The sequence below is a fragment of the Aphelocoma coerulescens genome, chromosome 1 (genome assembly GCF_041296385.1).
Source record: "Aphelocoma coerulescens isolate FSJ_1873_10779 chromosome 1, UR_Acoe_1.0, whole genome shotgun sequence".
Classification (NCBI taxonomy): Eukaryota; Metazoa; Chordata; class Aves; order Passeriformes; family Corvidae; genus Aphelocoma; species Aphelocoma coerulescens.
This window is the reverse complement of record NC_091013.1, coordinates 21902054-21920878: the sequence shown is the minus strand read 5'-3', so window position 1 is coordinate 21920878 and position 18825 is coordinate 21902054. Positions and strand designations below refer to the sequence as shown.

At 38.1% G+C, this 18825-nt stretch overlaps 1 protein-coding gene and 1 long non-coding RNA gene across 2 annotated transcripts in view; one reads left to right on the top strand and one right to left on the bottom strand.

The window, feature by feature from the left end:
- PUDP (pseudouridine 5'-phosphatase) overlaps positions 1-15975 on the bottom strand; it is a 70043-nt gene extending 54068 nt beyond the window's left edge. The window contains exon 1 of the mRNA XM_069003890.1: positions 15733-15975. Coding sequence (XP_068859991.1) covers positions 15733-15817 — 85 coding nt within the window. The 5' untranslated portion in view covers positions 15818-15975. The remainder of the gene's footprint in view (positions 1-15732) is intronic.
- On the top strand, positions 15674-17159 carry LOC138104642 (uncharacterized). Its single transcript, XR_011148186.1, has 2 exons — positions 15674-15763; positions 16037-17159. It is a non-coding gene; the product is annotated as an uncharacterized lncRNA (long non-coding RNA).
- Positions 17160-18825: the final 1666 nt, after the last annotated feature.

The window sequence follows — 18825 nt, the reverse complement described above, 5'->3', positions numbered from 1 at the left end:
TACAGCCTGCAGCCCAGAGAAGGACCCCACAAAGTTAGAATTTATGACAAATGATGGTCTTTTTGTTTCCCAACACCATTGGTAAAAGCACAGAAATACTGGAAGACTGCAATTTGCTTTAGAATATAATCAGCTTGCTTATAATTTGCAGGATGAAATAAAACTTACACTTGGCCAGAGAAGCTTTTAACTAAGCCCCATCAAACTGAGAGATAGGTACGTAAATCGTAGAATGGTTTGGGTTGAAAGGGACCTTTCAAGTACCACCTATTCCAAAGCCCCTCATGGTGCAGGGACACCTTTCACTGGATCAGGTTGCTCATAGCCCCATCCAGCACACAATGCTTTTGTGTTTCTGAGCTAAAATACCCTTCATACTCCAGAACCTGAACCACAGATGCTGTGCACCGAGAACACCTCATATGGCAAAAGAAACGTCTATTCACAGGAAATCAAGCCAGTCGGATACTCAAGTGCAGTCACACTGTATCAGTACTAGGTCTTTGTAACAATATTCCCCAATAAACTGCCACTTACAGTGTTTTTAATAGCACTCATTTTCTTCATGAGTATTTACACACATTCTCAGTCCTGCTGCTGAAGAGCTGCATAATTTTTCCTCCCAGTATGTATCAGAAATTTTGCTGAAAAGCTTTAGCCTCTCTGCATAGATGATTTAGTCTACCTAGTAATACTAGTATAGAAAACCATACTAAAAATAGATTAAGTTAGCTTTCATTAACTGAAAAATCTTACAAGAATATTTTAAGTTAGCCTTCTGTCATGAAAATTATTGTCCTTAATTTCTACCTCCCATCATATAAAATCTCTACTTAATATGGGAGATGCAGATTGATTACAAAGCCTGAAAAACAAATGCAAATATAAGGCATCAACTACAGTTCCTGTAAGACATGGAAGAGACACTTCGAAATTAAACATCTGATGCAAAATACCTGTGAAAGGATTTCAAATCACCTCAGTTTGAAACCACCCCAGGAACATTCATCTGAAAAAAACTTCATCAACCTCTATGCTGCTGTAAGGATTTAAAAATCATGGCTGCCTGTCTCAAATACTGTTACCACCGAAGGACTTTGTCCATTGTGGCAAACTGTGTAAAGAAGCAATCGCCCATCTGCAACCACTGGAGGTGTCTCCCCCAAATACACCTGCACTGGTTCCTGGAACTTGGGACTGTAAATTAAGCAACCTGACAGGAATTTGAGAAAAGATAAAGGTGGTACTATTGTCTGAGTGTTATCTCAGACTAGAGGGAGGTAAACAAAGTTGGGGGAGAAGAATATATCACTGGTAATGGACAAGGAAAATCAACTGAGCAACACTGCTAAAATCAGCTCAGACTAAGTCTGGCAGGGGGAGATCAGAACCCACTGACTCAAAACACAGGAAGACTGAGCATGGGATTAATTAGCATTAGAAGTGAGGGAATCATTTAACCAATAGAATAAGAGAACTATGACTTGAGCATTAATGCCTTTGTTTGGTAAAATGTATAAATAGTGAAAAGTTTTCAACAACCTTGGGACCCGTACTACCAAGAAGCCCAAGGTAAAGAAGGACCAATGGGATGCTGCTGGATCCATGGGTGGTGACTATACTCTGCCTTATCTGTCTGTCTGTCTCTCCCTCTCCTCTCTTTTCTATTTCTATCTCTCTATCTCACATTTTACTGTTAAATAAAATTAGTACTATTGACTTTGGCATATGATCTTGCTTGCACCTTAGTTTGGATAGACTCATCTCTCAATAATCAGATCTTAACAACTGCACACAATTATTTTACTGTAGTAGAAAAGACACAGACAACACTTAAAAGTTTGGCACAGATCAGGTACCTAAAGGCTGAAGTACTGGATCCAGTGTCTACTTTCAAGTAAAATATTTTAGCTTTTAAAGCTTTTCTAAGAGTGTCATTTCCTTGGCAAAGGGGAGATGATCAAGAAATCTTAACTCCCATGCTTGGGTCAAACTGACCTTGTATTATTTTACCAAGTTATGACAACTTTAAACTAGCATAAGGTCTTCAAACTTAAAAATCCATTTCAACCTAAACACTACTATCTCTTGTTTAAAACAGAGAAAGAAGAATAAAACAGTATCAGAGACATTTTATAAGAAGACTTAAAACTTATTCACACTACAATCCTGAAAGAATACTGTAATTACAAAAAGGTTCAGAGAGAGAATCTCACTAACATGTCAGTGAAGCCAATTCACATGAGGGTTACAGGAGAAATAGAAAGCTGGAAGGAGACTCTCTGACAGTAGCTATTGGGTTATATTTTTCAGGTATCTCAAAGGGGAGAGGCTGAATCTTCTTTTGCTAAAGAGTGGTTCTGGGCATAATGGAAATATTATGTTATGACTCTGTTTTGCATGTGACAGCCTAGAGTTACAAGAAACACTGCTGTGTGTCCTACTAAATGAAATAAAAAATGTGTTCAGAGACTCCAAGAGTGCAAGAAATTTCAGCCCATCATTTCATTCTTCCCTATGAGTAATGTGATAAAAATAAGAGATACTGAGAACTGAACTAGAAATCATTCCACTTTCCCTCAATCTTTCTTCCCTTCTGCCTCAGTTCTGCAAGCTGAGGTCAAAGTTTACATCTTGAGACACAAACAGCTTCACTCTCCTGTGGCTGAAATTTAATAAGCCTGACACAGGAGTTACTGCACTGGGGTTTGCTTAGTTTTACTGCAACAGTGCTTGCAAAAGACGGACTGGGAAAATTATATGCTCAATAAGCAGATAGAAGACATTTTTTACTTTATTTACAAAAATAGCCTAAACTTCTTTCACTCTATCTAAAAACTAAAGAAGGAAAAAAAAAATCCAGTAGCCTTCCTCCCACAATCAGCAAAACAAAAGGTGTCTGAATTATTTGCTGAATACATTCAACTGAGCCACTGAACTTAAAGGACTTCTAGATAAAAAGTCCTGTACTTTCTGATCCATTATATTTTTAAACTGTTAGAACACATCCTAGGCATATAGTTAGAGCTGTATATATACCCAGTTAAACACGGTAACTTACATGTTTCCTAAATGTAAGGAAAAAGTAACTATGAGGTGTACAAGTTGCAATAAAAATAAAACAGCTGGTCAACCAAAGGCCTTTCTTTTCTGAAATAGGCACACACACTGTAGGCCACATCTTTCTAACAACCACTGGATAGTAGTTTTCAAAGAGATCAAAAACTTTGCACAAAAATGCAAACCTAGTATTTCAACAACATGCAGAAATAGCTTTTTTTCTTCTATTTTCTGAAGAGCAAATCTAACTATTAATAAAAGAATCCAATTGTATAGAACATTGCAATCAAAGAAAATAGAACTAAACACCATTGACCATGTCTGCCCTCTCTAAATATTGGCTATTGTCCACCCTCTCTAATACAAAGAGTAGCTTTAGTCATTGACCTTGTCATAAGCAAAGAGACTGCTGATTTTCTCCTTTTGCTAGGTTGACACAGATCACAGGGGTATTGCTACAGGATTGTCGGCCTCTCATAATTTCTGTTACAAACTTGTGTGATATACAACTTTAGAATTTTGCCAGTAACAGATGAATAAAATTGAAATTACACAAAAAATTAAAGCTGTTTTCTTCAGGACAGGGATTTCTTCTGACAGTACTCTCTACCCTAATTATTAATTATAAAAAATCTAGCGTGTCTCTTGAGAATTTAACTCCCTACAGTAGACTCACAGAGGAGCATAAGTAGCTCTTGAACTGGAAACAGGAAGCAGCTACACGGTCAGTACTGAAGCCATTAAATTGCATCATCATCATCATCATTCTGTGAAAAAATAATTTCCTTGGTAGTCTGCAATTGTTTCCAAGGCTCCACTGTAAACAATTAAAGTGGGTAATACATTTTCCAAAATTAGACTGCCATTAAGTACAGTTATACAATACCTGCAGCAATCATTGATAATTGTAAATTATTTTGTTGAATATATGATTTATGCTTCTGGGCCTACATTATCAATACCACTTTTTTATAGCTTGAAGGAAGGGAGTAGCTACTGTTATTTAAACAGAAGTATAGGATATTTTAACCAACTCCTTTACTTCTACCCATGGAAAGTGCAGTATCTCTAAGGTACTCCATATTACACCTTTGATATCCTACACTGCCTAGGTATTGGGCATCTTGTAGCCAATCATAAATACAATCTCTCTGAATTATGTATTTCTGTGATGCTCACCTCTAAAAAAAAAAGAATGGCATAAAAAACATGGGTTTTGGGAAAAGTTATTGATGGGCACTAGCAAAATACCTGCCAAGTCAAGATGACTCAGATAAAATGAGAATTTCAAGATGGTAGGGAGAATAATTTCTAGGAAAAACAGATCAAATCTCAATTGAACCTAAATTTACAGAGGTTTGTTGTTTTGTTTTCGTAAAGGAAGCCTGTTTTTAATTCACAACACCAGAACACTTTAAAGAAATAGGAGGAAAGAAAGGTACATGTAGGATCCAACCCTGAAAGAATGAATGGGTACTGGAAGTATTTTTCATATTGTAAGTCTCTTGAGCTACACTTAGGAATATTACACTATCAATGTAGTTTCTCATACATACAATGCAGTTTCTCATACATACAATTAGAATGTAAAGCAGAGAACTGAAGCTCACAATTTTAGTGTGTAAGATAGTATGAAGAGAAAGGTAAATTAAATATCTACTGAAAAGTACCCAGAGGAAAGTAAGTTCTATGTCTTTTTTGTTACATACAAATACAGAAACACCTGGTTCAAACAGGAATACTTATTTTAGCCCCTGAAAGCTGCAATTATAACAGAAAGAAGAAAAAGAAAACATGAATCTATTCCATGTTGATCTACAGTATTAGAAAAGGGAATGGGTTAAGAGAGGAATAACTTTCACAGTTTTGTGATAAATGTTAGAATATTGTTTTTCTTTTTCCTCTCTTAGTAGAAACTTCGAAGATAGAACATATAGCCACTTCTCAATTAACCAGGGGAATGAGGAGAGAAAAACCATGCTAACACACAATTTAACATCTTGTATTATTGCCTATGTGAGAGGCGGGGAAACATGAGGATTTATGTCAAGAGCACTTTAACCAGTATAATGCAGACAGGTACCAGCTACAGATCCTGAAATGCCAACTCTTAAGGCCAGGAGTTTTGATTAGGGAAAAACAAGGCCTAGTTTAATAAACATAAACCTTATAATCCAGGTTTGCTGTTAGCTAGCACTATGCTAAGAGACTTCATCAAGAAATTGTTGACATATCTTTAAGGCATTTTTCTTTGACGACTTCAGGGTTACCAAAGAGCTGCTCATTATCTTAAAAGTTATTTAAATTGAAAGAACCCTTTCCTTTGAACACATGCACACACATGAAAAGACATCCCCTGTATCTCCAAAGCTTTATACAGGAATTGTAGGATGAGCACTGGAAAATTTCCAAACCTAAGGAGTATTATTTTAAAAGTTCTAGAGTGCGTAAAATAAATGGATGCCTAGAACAAAAAATGAGTTAGCAATACAGAAAACCTAACACTATCACGAACATTTCAAAGACCTTCTATTTATCACAAGTATTTAAGAAAAATGCAACACTAACATAGTATATCCAAGGAATGATATGCACATATCCATATCTGATAACTGCAGAATTTAGAGCAGTCCTAGAAAAAACTTAAGAAGAACAAATACAAAATAAAAAAGTTTCTAAAGCTATGACACCTCCCAAGAAGCAAGCAAAGCTAAGACATTCTCTGGGAGACCAAGATGCTTTTTCATTTTCATGAAAATTTTTGCATACACATGTAAGTGGGAACTATCAGACACAGTTAACACTGCCATTAGAAAGTGCAGTTACTCCCTGGGGGTCCAAGGTATTAGGTTTTGGAAAGCACAGGCTACTTGTGAACCCTACGACCTAGAAAAATTAATGTCATATGTTATCTCAATCTTGTCCCAACATATATGCAGACTGTCGCCCTTCTCCACCATCCTGCTTTCCCTAGGAGAGGAATGGTCTGGACAGCAGTAGTGGTGCTACAGCAGACTGCAGAAAGCTTTCTTTTGATGGCAGGTCAGGGACTAGCCTGGGCAGGGGAGGTTGTGTGTGACAGGTCACAGCTACCTAGAAATTTTGCAGTGGTACTGTCTTGGGGTGACTTTGTGATTTGTATCCCATATCGCTGCCCTATGCCCAGAAATTAATTTTTGTGCCTTTCTATGCCTTTAAACTGAGCCTGAGAGGGGGAAGGAAAAACTGAGCAAAATTTTTTTCAAAGCAGTTTGCAGCTTGTTCAAGGTCACACAGAGATAGCGACTTTTTTTTCAGCTGCAGCAGGGGAGCGAGGAAGCACCTGGCTCGCTGTTTTCCAGTCAGCTTTTTTGGCCAGTTTTTCAGCTTCTTTTTCTCTGGAGAGAGACTCAGAGTTGAATTTTTCCTTCCCTGGAATTTCAGATTTTCTCCCTTTTCTACTGGACTGCTTCAATATCAGAACACATCAGGAGGACTTTCCATTGAGCGCAGAGGGCCTGGCCCTGGGCCAAGTCCCAGCTCCGAGGAGACCAAAGGGAGGACTGTAACACTTTTCCCAGGTTTTTTCTCCACAGCGAGAGATTTTATTGTTTAGTATTATTATCCTTTTCCCATGTGTTTGTTAAATAAATAGTTTTTATCTCCTTCACTTTCCTTGAGGAAAATTTATTTTTCCCAAACCTGGTGGGGGAGGGATGGTGGTGACCTGCCTTCTCTCAGAGGATATATTTCTAAATTTGGCCAAACTGGAACAGGTACAATGTGAGGTTATTGAAAGATCCAGATGTTTCTAAAGGTATGAAGACTCATGTAATAGGCAGCTAAAACATATATCAAAAGCTCTTTAAAACTTTGAGTACAATTACCAAGTAAAACCAAAACTTTTTTTTTTTTATCGGTAAGACAGAACACTTTTTTTTAATTACAAAAAAATAGTATAACTGGCATTACATGAAAAGTGGTATAAAGATGCAAAACTTATTTTTAACCTAAGAATCTAGAATTTTATCTTATTACTGTTAAATCCACAGACTAATTACCTGCTCTCCGTAACAAGTTGCAAAAGAATGAAGAGGAATAGTTCACTTCCTTTTTCAAAAAGGCAAAGCCATGATAAACAGTAAACTCTGCAAAATTGACTTTGAATCAAACATTTCAAGAAATGAAAATATGCAATACTGTACAATTTGCAATCAACTGACACATAAGAAGTTTGAAGTTTTAGAACACACAAAACCAGAACAGCAACACTACTTCTTACTCTTTATTCCTAGATGCCTTCATTAATGAAAAATGAGAACATTCAAATTAAAAATGGTAGAAGGATAAATATAATAAAAATATGATCTACAACAATAATAACAGTGCAAGTTATTAGGCAGCAGAATAGCAATTAGATATACTACAATACCTTAGTGGCCCAAATACTTTCATTTTCCTGAGACATGTTCCCCATGAAACACTGTTTTTAATTTTTAAAGACTAGGAATTTATTACACTGTGATAAGCTCTTTACGGCTCCATCTCCCCTGAGCCATAAAGCAAAGAACATTTTGTTAGTCCAGTAACAACATAATGCTATAGAGAAGACTCAGCCCTAGCATGAAAAGATCCACCATTTCACATAGTGTAATTTTTTGCAGTAATGGTCTTGTAGCAGAATGCTGTCTTTACCCAAGGTTATGACACTTTGCACACATGCATGAGTATACTCTTCTGCCCTGAAGAGACAGGTTAAAGGAGGTTTCTATATGTAAATTACAAAAAAAAAGAAAAATATCTTTACCATAGAACAATTTATTCAAATGAAATATGCCTCAGTATATTCATGCTCCATCTTAAACCATTAATTTCTTGTACTTCAAACCTTCTGATACACTATGATACCAATTTTTTTCATTAAACACAAATTATCTTTCACTTCATTCTTCCAGTACTAGTACAAATTTTTTCCTCTTGCTTAGAAATGCTCCCAAATGACCAGTACCAGTGTCAAACTCATAAAACAACCCAGTCCAAAAAAGATAATCCCACTTATTACTGGTCAGTAATCAAATAAAGGTATGTTCTCTTAGTTTGAAGATGTACTCTCTGTCAGTTTACATTACACACAAATGGAGCGATTAAAGCAGAACATTATTTTGAAGACACAACGTTCCAAAAGATGTCCTGACACGAACAGGCTATTTTCTGTATATGGTGACACTGTGAAAGAGAACCTGAGTGAACTCATATTTATGCACAGCAGACAATCAGTGCCCAGGGCTGAGCTGCTTGGCAGCCAACCCAGTGAGTGCAGCACCCGCGAGCACAAGGCTGCTGCAAAGGCCTAGCACGAACCCATCGTTTGGAGAGCAAAGGTGACATGGGGACCTATTACAGCAGGTCAGAGAGCACGCATTAATGAGCTGTGAGAAATGAGACACTGTAACTCTGTCCGTATTATATAATGACAAAGGTCATGAGTAAATTCACATGGATGTTAGACAGAAAGACTGGACTGACAAATAATGAAGTGGGCTTTCCTATCAAGTGCCTTGCATTACCCTGAGACAAACTGCACGTGAAACTTATCCAAAAGAACCACACACAGGCAGAGCCAATGCAAAAACTAACAGCAGTGAAAAAAAGCAATGTGTTGAGTACTAACCCCTAAGTGGTGCCCTAAGGAAATCATTCAAGAACTAGAAATAAACTTGTTTCATGAGACACGGTCTATTAGTACTTATTTGATGACTTTTACAAAAATATGTCATACATCTCTAAAGGGAAGGAGGAAGAAAAGTAAGAATACATTTTTTAAAGCAGCTATTATATATAACAATAGCTTCGAAAAATACTTGAGAAAGAGCAGCGTACACTTAGATGAATTTTTTTTCAAAATGCAGCATCAGATATACTGCCAAATTACTACTGAATATGGTATTCATTATAAGAGGAATAAAAAATTATTAAAACCTGCACAAGAACAGAAAACATACATAGAGACAGCAAACATTGATGCTGTCAACAGGTGTGCAACCCTTCAAGAAACAAAATATTACCAAAAAAAAAGTAGAAAAAAGTTTTCAGCCATCAAAAAAAAGAACCACAAGAGATGCATTCTTCACCAGTTATTGAAGGAAAGGAAGCAAAAAACAGAGATAAAGAATACAGGCTGGTTTTCCCCTAAGTACCAAAAAAATCTTGATGAAGGTTGACACTACCTCAAAAACCTTATGTCAGAACAACAATTTTCTTGTTATTATTATCAAAGGGAGGCAAAAACGGGTAAGTCAAGGTCAGGAACCTCTGAGAGAACCATTGTAAGACACAAACATGATCTTGGTTATATAATTCTCAGTAGTCTTGTGAAAGAAATTAGTATCAATACAAAGAGGTACATAAACACATAACAGGAGCACCAACAATCACTGGCAGTATCTACTTCATGACAGAGATGTCCATAATGAATGCAATAAAGTTTGAAAAGAAAGATATTTGGCTTAATTGCTTTTGTGTTTTTAGTTAACATAGTTCCTGGTCTTAAAAAGGGCTGTGAACATATGTGAAAATTATCATCTCCATTAAGGCCTGTTGCAAATATAAAAGAAAAAAAGTTAAAAATCAGAACAACCACAATCACCCCTCCTCCTCCAACATTAGAAGTATAAATTCAGTATTCAAGAACAGGATTGTGTCTCAGAGAAAACATACCAGCAGACTTCAGAGAGCAGAAACTGCCCTACCCAAATTAAGATGTTCTGAAAAATTCCACTTTTAAGAGCTCAATTAGCCAACTCACAACAAGGCTACATGAATGACTTACAGCTACTCAGAACAAGAGCTGCAGAGCTGGGTTCAAGATGGTACACAGTGTAACTCTTGACAGTATGTAGAATAATAAATCCAGGGTTGTTAATGCTCTTTTTCTTCTTAAGTAAAAAGAAAATTGGAATACAGAAGCTGGAAGTTGTGTTATTATAATGGAAAATTCTATGCACCTTTTCTTTGTGTGAAGTTCTGTTCCATTTATGACACCTTATTACTTACATTCAAAGCAAAATAATTGGAACTTTACACACAAAACAGTTTACATATCCAACAAATATAAAATCCTTATCATCTACAAACAGATTTGAAAATCTGCATTTAGGCATAGAAAGAGACTAATTTTTATAAATGGTCAAACTGCTGTGTGCGCTTCTAAAATCACTAAACACAACCTTTACACTCCCAGCACCTTCAAAACATACCTCTCCACTTGCTACAGTCTCTCTATACAATTGCAAGTATGTAACAGTCAGAAAACAAAAGCCACATTATTAAAAGGGAAATTGGAAAACTCTTGGGATTAACTTGTTCAGCATGTGGTTTATCTTTTTTTTTTCTTCTTTTATAACCAAATGCCTTAGGTCTGGGGTTACTAATAAATAAGCACCAAAAATACATTGCATTTGTGTGTAATTTCTGTGCAGTATTAAAATCAAATCATAGATCTTTCAGCTTGGGAGCATTCCTTGGTTAATTTCTTGAGGAGAAAAAATTATCATTGTTAATGCTGCCCATGGCATTTTGAAATGTGGTAGCCACTACAGAAATCAAAAAATAAACCCGGATAAACAAAACCCTGTTCTACCAATGCTAATTAATGAACTAAATTCTGATTCTGGATTATTCTAACCACAAACAACAGGCAACCATGTGGATGGGCAATTTGCACATCAATCGAGGGAATCACAGAAGTCAGACTCTGGGTTAGTATGTTTGTTATGTCCTTGCCAAAATTTTTCTTGCTGTTAAATTAAAATGTTAGCTTTCAAGCATATGACAAATCTTATTTACTCTATTTATGGTTAGTTAATTCTCAATGAAGAGCTGTTTTACTTATGTCCAAGATTCTCCCATGAAGCATCTATAGGGTATTTTAATCTAATAATATCTTTAATCTCTTCAGTATTGCAACAAATTACAAGTACAGAACACAGGGACAAGAGAGTATTTTCCCTTCCTTCTTTGTTCCCAAAATCAGATGGAAAGTGAGAATGATAAGAAAGTAAGCTTCCACTACTCAGGGGCAGAAAACAGGCTTACAAGATTGCCAGGTTATAGCCTAAGAAGATTAATTCCTGCACTTAAGCCATAACATAGGACAATCTAGAGAGGACTGATATTTAGTTGAATTGGTGTTATTTGCTTGGATGCAGAAGAAATAGGAAACTGTTTTAAATAAAAGACAGCATATGCACATAAGCAAACTCCAGCATGGAACTCTCACCATTTTTCTTTTAACAGCCATCTCCTAGGCAACTAGTGCACTAAAATGAAAGAGCACATTTTTGACTTCTGATCTTGTGACAATGAGTAGGTAACACTGGGGAGAAAGAAAACATGCCAAAATTCTTGTAAAACTCACAACACTACAACAAATTTAACTGCAAGCTAATTTCTTCTGTATTACAGACAAGAGGTGACCTGTCTGGCCAGCCTTGCAGGAGAGGCTTAGAAGAGGCACAAAACACAGCGGTCTTCACACAAAGGAGACAGAGGGTATAAAAGCAGAAACTTCTGATCCCAGTTGCCTAAACTACTTCTCATCCTTCTAGAAATGGTCACAAGTTGGCATACCTGTGCCTGTACAGTACAACATGACTTTGAGTTATGGTGAAGGTATCTTGCAAAACTAAGCTGCTTTAGGAACCGTCTCTCATTTTGATCTACTTGAGCACACTAATTTATCTCATGTAAAGATACGGTTTTCCAAAACTAAGGAGCACTGGCAAGAATAATAATTTACATAAAACAATCCCTACTCATAGCAAAACTTTAAACAAAAATAAATACATGACTAAACTTCCTATACTAAAGTGTCATGTTCTTTGCATGTTAGTTTAGCTCTAGTTCAGCTTTAAGCACAATGCTAAGAAACATCTTATCTTTGCAGCCATTTTCCTAACTTCATTTGTCAGTTGGGAAAGGTTAATATTATACATGCAGCTTATAAAGAATTTTAGATGTCTTCAGCCCCCTATAAGTTTAGGCACAGTTCAACAAAGGCAACATTCAATCCTATTTGTGTTTTGGTGGTAGGGCAGCTATTGGCTACAATTATATAACAAAACCACTTGTCATAGCTTAAAAAGCAACCTATGCAGTAAGTTTATAAGATAGATCCTGGGGGGCATTACTCTAGTTGTATATTTTGTACAAGTTAAATAGATTTTTCCTTCTCTATCTTTAGCATTGGTTTTGTATGTTTTTAGAATATGCTAAAATGCCAGGATCAGATACCAAACCGTACAACTATAACAACAGGATTTATTTAGGTATCAAAGATCTCTAGTTTCTGCTGTTGTTGTTATTATTATTGCTATTATTATCTGTTAACCCTGTGTTAACTATGTGTTGGATAAGTGAACACATAAGTAGGTTTAATATTTTTAACTATACTACATACAAGTGGTTAGAATAGTACTCTTCTATAGGAACAGACTACCACATTTAAAGAAAAAGCAATCAACTGTTCTGAGCATTTAATGTTATTATTTCCTGTAGAAAATCAAGTAGAAATTTAACTTAAGAAATGTAACTCTTTAATTGAAGTGCTGGGGGGTTTTGTTGGGGTTTTTTTGTAGTTGTTTGTTTTGGGGTTTTTTTGAGAAAGTACAGCAGCACAACAAAAATTAAGATTTAGTTATTCCTTTTCCTCTGGTTTCTACTGCACAGTGCACCACTAATCAACTATGCTAATTAATGAAGCTGCATGAGAGGGTGATCAGTCACTGGAACAGGCTCCCCCAAGCAGTCATCATGGCACCAAGGCTGTCAGAGTTCAAGGAGCATTTGGACAAGGCTCTTAGTCCTCTGTTTTAGGTTTCCCAAGTCCTGCGAGGAGCTGGACTCAATGACTCTTATGTGTCCCTTTAACCTGAGATATTCTACTATTCTATGTATAACAAAGCAGGATGCACCTGCTGTACATTGGCACAAAGGCTGTTTTTCTGTTACAGTGGGAGTTTCCTACAAAAAAAAAAGTCCTTCAATTAATTTTACCTATCAAATAATAAGATATCTAGAGGTGCTGTCACATACTTCACTTACTAAATGAATGCATTACTTTGCGCTGACTTCCCAACAACTGGAACAACAGGCAAAACTCCTAAAATTTCATCCAAGAGCTCACAGGGAAAGATAAGATAATAATAAAAAAAAAAAAGAAAGGGTAGATTGCATTGATTATACATGCTGGAAAAAAGGGTGTGAGGTAACATTTGAAACAATGATACAGAAGGACTCTGAATGAAAGGGCTGAAGTACTTCCACAGGCAGTTCAGAGGCAAAAACTTCCATATTGAAAGTAAGCTGATATATCAAGGTGGGACTCAAGGACAATTTAATCAGCCTCAATTATGTTACAGAGTTGGGGGAGATAAAATAACAGTTGATCAGACTTAGCAACACTTTCACACAGCCAAGCATTAGTCAGTAAAGTATAGGATGCAAGTTCTATAGGATAGCACTTAGATTGTTTCCAAAGTCAAGAACCTTGTTCAAGTCAAACCTCATTTAAGGATTTTACACTCACAAAGATTTTGGAAATCTTTCTGTAAGAAGATACCCTACCTCCCTTCATCAGAAGCAAGTATGTCAATTACAGAAAGCAAGTTCATGGCACATTACATCAGATTAATTTAATGCTCAGTTTTTCTCCTCATTTATATATCTTTGTGTTCTATAAAATCAGTAGGGTTTAGGTGAAAACTTCTGAAAATAGTCATGTATATTTGCAGACACTACTTTGTTGGGAAAGAATTTTGCAAAACCTGAAGCTTCAGATTCTAAAAAATAAAACCAACTATGGGGGCACTTAAAAAGTTACTAATAATAGATATTTAATACCAAACTTTTATTTGTGCTCTTTGAAAGGAAGTAATTTTGGGCATATTTCTGTAGCCTTTTTACCTCCCAAGGGTCACTGCTCATCATGAAACAAATAGGTTAACCAAAAACGTTAAAGGTGTCCTAGTATTCAGAGGCTGAAACATACTGAAGTCCTCTGAAATGAAGTGCACATTATGAAAATCACCACGGTAGTGTAACTTTTACTCCTCTGTACTGGAAGATACTTGAAGAGTATTCAGCTGAAAGATTTCTGAAATACAATACACATTTGATATGCAACTTTTTAAAACAGAAGAAATCACATAGATGTACCGTTACCAATACTGTCCTGTTGAGTATTGTCTGTGTGAAGCAGATTCCCAGCTTCTGACAAAGAGCAGTAGTAACTAAAAAAAGCTTTCCTAAAATTTCTAAGAAAAAAATTAAAATAACTGGTTCTGGATTATAGGATTACACACACACACACGTATATATATATATATGTGTGTGTGTGTGTGTATATCCCCAGGCTATTTGAGACTCCAGTGACGAAACTGAAAATGAAACTAAAATAACTCAATCACTGTTTTGCATAGCATAGACATTTTTGTTTTAAAAGGTAAGTGTGGATCACCTTCATCTGTTACAGCCCTGAAGGAGGGAAAAGTGCGCATTTCTTGGAAACACAGAGTAATTAATCAGACTTCACAGCAGTCTTCCCAGAAACTGCAACAATTTGGGTTTTGCAGAAAGAAGGCACACACCTCCGGTTCACAGCTTTTAAGAGTTCACCTACATCCAAAACTGCTTCCTTTGTGATAACTTACATGGACTATTTCAGAAACTAAGCCACATACCAAAATATTCCACTATTCCTTAGCAGAGGGCCCTGATTCAGCAAACACTTAAGAGCAGACTTGAAAACTGTCCTAGTTCTAGCGACTATTCAAACCCCAAGATACAATCAAGCTGTAGCACGGGCGGTGTCAGGTTACAGAATAACCCTGCAAAGCAGGAAGTCTACTGACAGCAAAACTAGGAGACTCTCAGAGCGATTTCCAGGCTCTTCGGTTGGAGACCGTAGCTCTACACGCTGCCAAGCGCTGTCCCGCCCTCCGGGACTCGCCACTCCCGGCCTTGGGCAGTGCGCGGCCCGGGGCTCCCTCAGCCCCACACTGGATGCCCGTTCTCCTCCACACCCGCTTTCCCTGGCTTTCAGCCCCAGCCTGTCCCTCACTGCTCTCCCCACAGACACCCCAACCTCGCTCAGTCCTCCGCCAGCCAGAGCAAGCGCCTCGTTCACGCTCAGCCCCGGGTCTTTAAGGCGAAATCTGCCCCCGAAAGGCAGCGAGTAGAGGAAGGAAGAGAAGGAATTAATTCGTTTCCTGTTGCTTTAATCCCTTCATTCTGGTTTTAGCAGCGCCGCCCGGGGCGTTGTGGCTGCTCGCCAGAGCGAGGAGGCCGTGAATGAGCGGCCGCAGCCGGGGCCGCTCAGGCCGCGGGAGGCGGAGGGGGAAGGGAAGGGAAGGGAAGGGAAGGGAAGGGAAGGGAAGGGAAGGGAAGGGAAGGGAAGGGAAGGGAAGGGAAGGGAAGGGAAGGGAAGGGAAGGGAAGGGAAGGGAAGGGAAGGGAAGGGAAGGGAAGGGAAGGGAAGGGAAGGGAAGGGAAGGGAAAGGAAAGAGGCTGCCCGCCGCCAGCTACGGCCCCTCGCTGTCCGGGCAGCCGGGCCGGACCTGGCGGCGCGCGGGAACCCGCCGGCGCGGGGCGGAGCGGAGGCCCTGCCGTGGAGGGGAGAGGGGCGCAGGCTACACACCCAGCAGCAGCCCGTCCATGTCAAAGATCAGGTGAGTGACCGGGCGCAGCGCGGCCGCTGAGGAGGAGGAGGAGGAAGCGGCCATGGCGAGGCAGAGCAGCCGCAGCGCGGCGGGAGCCGAGGCGGATGGAGCCGCCGCGGGGCGAGCCGGGCCGCGCGCGGGACGGGGCGGTCGGGGACGGGCGGCGGTTGCGGCACAACCGTGGGGCGGGCCGGGCCGGGCCAACGGGACCTTTCGGTTTGCTTTGTTGTCCTGCTTTTAAAGCAAAGTCTATTTCTCTTCTTGGGGCCTCTTCTCTTGCAGAACAGTGCTTCTTGCCCAGAGAGGTTGTGGAGTCTGCCTCACTGGAAATATTCAAGAACCATCTGGATGCAATTCTGTGCGATGTGCTCTGGGATGTCCCTGCTTGAGCAGGGAGGTTGGACCAGACGACCCACGGTGGTCCCTTCCAACCTGACCTATTCTGTGATTCTTAAATCCCATTTGGTGCTGCTGGCGGGAAAGACAGAAGAGTTGCTCTCAAGTTGATGCGTTAGACAGTGTCTCTTCTGCGTGCCTGTTGAGATTTACAGGGGTAATATTACCACCAGACTGTAGTTGAAGCCAGAAACAAAAAGGTGTAAATATGTGTAAAACTGTGAGGGAATAGTAAAGTAATGGGGGAAAAAAAAATCTGAGAGGAAAGAGTAAATCCATCTCTTATGGGTTGCTGAGTGCAAGAATAGTTAATTGAAGGCTGATTTGGGTGTTGTGTTTTTTTTTCTGAAACATTCAAGAAGCTCTGAAGTTCAAGAAACAAGACAGTTATTGAGTTGAAGCAAAATCTTCCTGCGTGGACACATCATCTGACTTTGATTGGGCAGTTAGGAGGGAAAGAGGGAACTTACCTCATCAGTTTTCTCTTTTGTATTTTTTCATGCAGGTAACTCTCCCCTGGGCATCAAGATCGTTGAAGCACCAGTTGCAGAGGCAGACATGAAAAGAGCTGTATGAGGCTCCCAAGGTGACATACGGGATTGAAGATGTGTACTGCTGTGCCATTCTGAGTGAGGGCAGTGCTTAGGTGCAGCTTCACATAGGGGAGTCCTGTCTCATTTGTAGGTAGGCCTTGCAGCAATTCTTTTTTCCTGACAGCGCCTTCATTTGAATTGGCAACGCTTCACTATTTTAACAAGTTAGTGGGGGTTTTTACAGCCTTAACTGTAGGTGTTGCATAGCTATATTTGAATTTTAACTTAACCTCCTTAAGCGTCTTACCTCTCCCCAAAACCTATCCCTTAAAAATACACTCACCCTACATTTGTGTGAAATGTAGACACGGAATTCTCCTCACACCTTCTCCTATTCTGGAAATAAGAAAAAAAATAAAACATTCTTGGCCTTTACTTGTACATTTTGAATAATAAAATTTGACTTTCAAACAAAATTTTTTGAGTTTTGGGTTGGTTTTCTCTTTTTTTCACCTTGTCTCATTTGGTAATGATAATGCTGCTTAGGCCCTATCTGTGTAGGCTAGGAGAAAGATTGTACGCAATACCTTGAACACACTTTAAGAATGCCATTTGTAGTCACAACATGCATGTGTTAGTTCCTGCCTAGATTTAAGAAAATGGCTCCTGAGTTTTCAGATTTTTTTTTGTAACCTTGCAATATATGAGTATTAAAAATGCCAATGGCTGTTTTGTTTCTGCAATGAACACTGTGCAACAAGTCAATATTCCAGTTTTGTTTCCAGCAAATGTTTCTAGTTTCTTTTGTAGCTCACTTAGGTGGGAGTATAGCTAGAATCAATAGAAAGGTAAAATCCTAAATACAGTATGTCAAAAAAGTGTTAACCTGTTACAGGAAATTAAAAAAAATAGTAATTTCAATACTTAAAGTGGTACTATTGTGCTGTCCTAAGAAAGACTGTGTTTCTGCTGTAAGAGTATATGCTGTTGTGACAAAAATTTAAAGAGGATGGGTAATGATGGTGTATGACAGTTCTACCTGAGGTGGATTCATCAACTTTCTAATTAGCAAATATTCTAAAAAGCTGGTTTTTAATTGTGTATATGGTGACATGGTAAAACTTTTGTTTGTGACTCAATGGATGTAGCTTTTTCTTGTTACCTTGATTTATTGTTCTAATTAGAAAAAAGTGTAAGTATTTGATCATGGCTTCCATTGCCTCTAGCATCATAAAAAGAGGAGAAAATCACTATTTTTAGCATGTAAACTACCAGTTCATCAGAGAAAACATAGGGGTTTTGCAGAACTTTTGAGTATTTAAAGTGGAAATAAGTCATAGGCAATCCATAAGAAAGTAGCCCACAAAATTAAAGTGTAATACAGGAGCTGAATATTTTTAGGGTAAATGGTCTGGGTTACAAATTCTGTGGTACACATTTCAAGACTGTCACATTGCTGACAGGCTGATGACCTCAATTTTCTTTGCTTTACTCTGGCTCATAAATGATAATCAGTGTGATGTTAACTTACTTGATTCTTCAAAGCTGTGTTCAAACACAGGAAAATCTTCCCAAGATAGACAACTGTTTAGTTGTCTGTTTAGGTTTGAACTGTTTAGGTTTATTCTGCATGACTAAGTTTTTTACTAACAGAATGAAATGAAGTAAAAGTCCAAGCAACTTTTAATTCATGGTGGAGCATAGTTTTCTAGATACATAAGTAAGAGAATATGCTGATCTAAGTTTTGTTTTAGCTGTCTTAAATATTTGGATTGAATGACTCAGCAGTAGTATTTGGTTTTGCTGTTGGGTTTTTTGAAAAAGAGTGAAAGGGATTTGAGATTGAGAATTGTGCAATTGATTTTTTGTTTGCTACTATTTTTTGTTACTTATTTGAAGCTGGCTTTGAGTTATGAAGATTTCAATAACTATAGAGTTGTGGAAAGCATATTGTAGTTGAGGTACACTAACTATGAACACCAATAATTAATTATATTCCTACAAACCTGATGTATACTTATTGAGAAGAATGAACTTGGGTAACTAAGATGTAATTCTCTAACTAGACTTGAATCCTGGGAAGTTTGAAGAACACGATTAACTTCATGTACATTTTTAAAATTAATTAAAGTTGCTATCTGG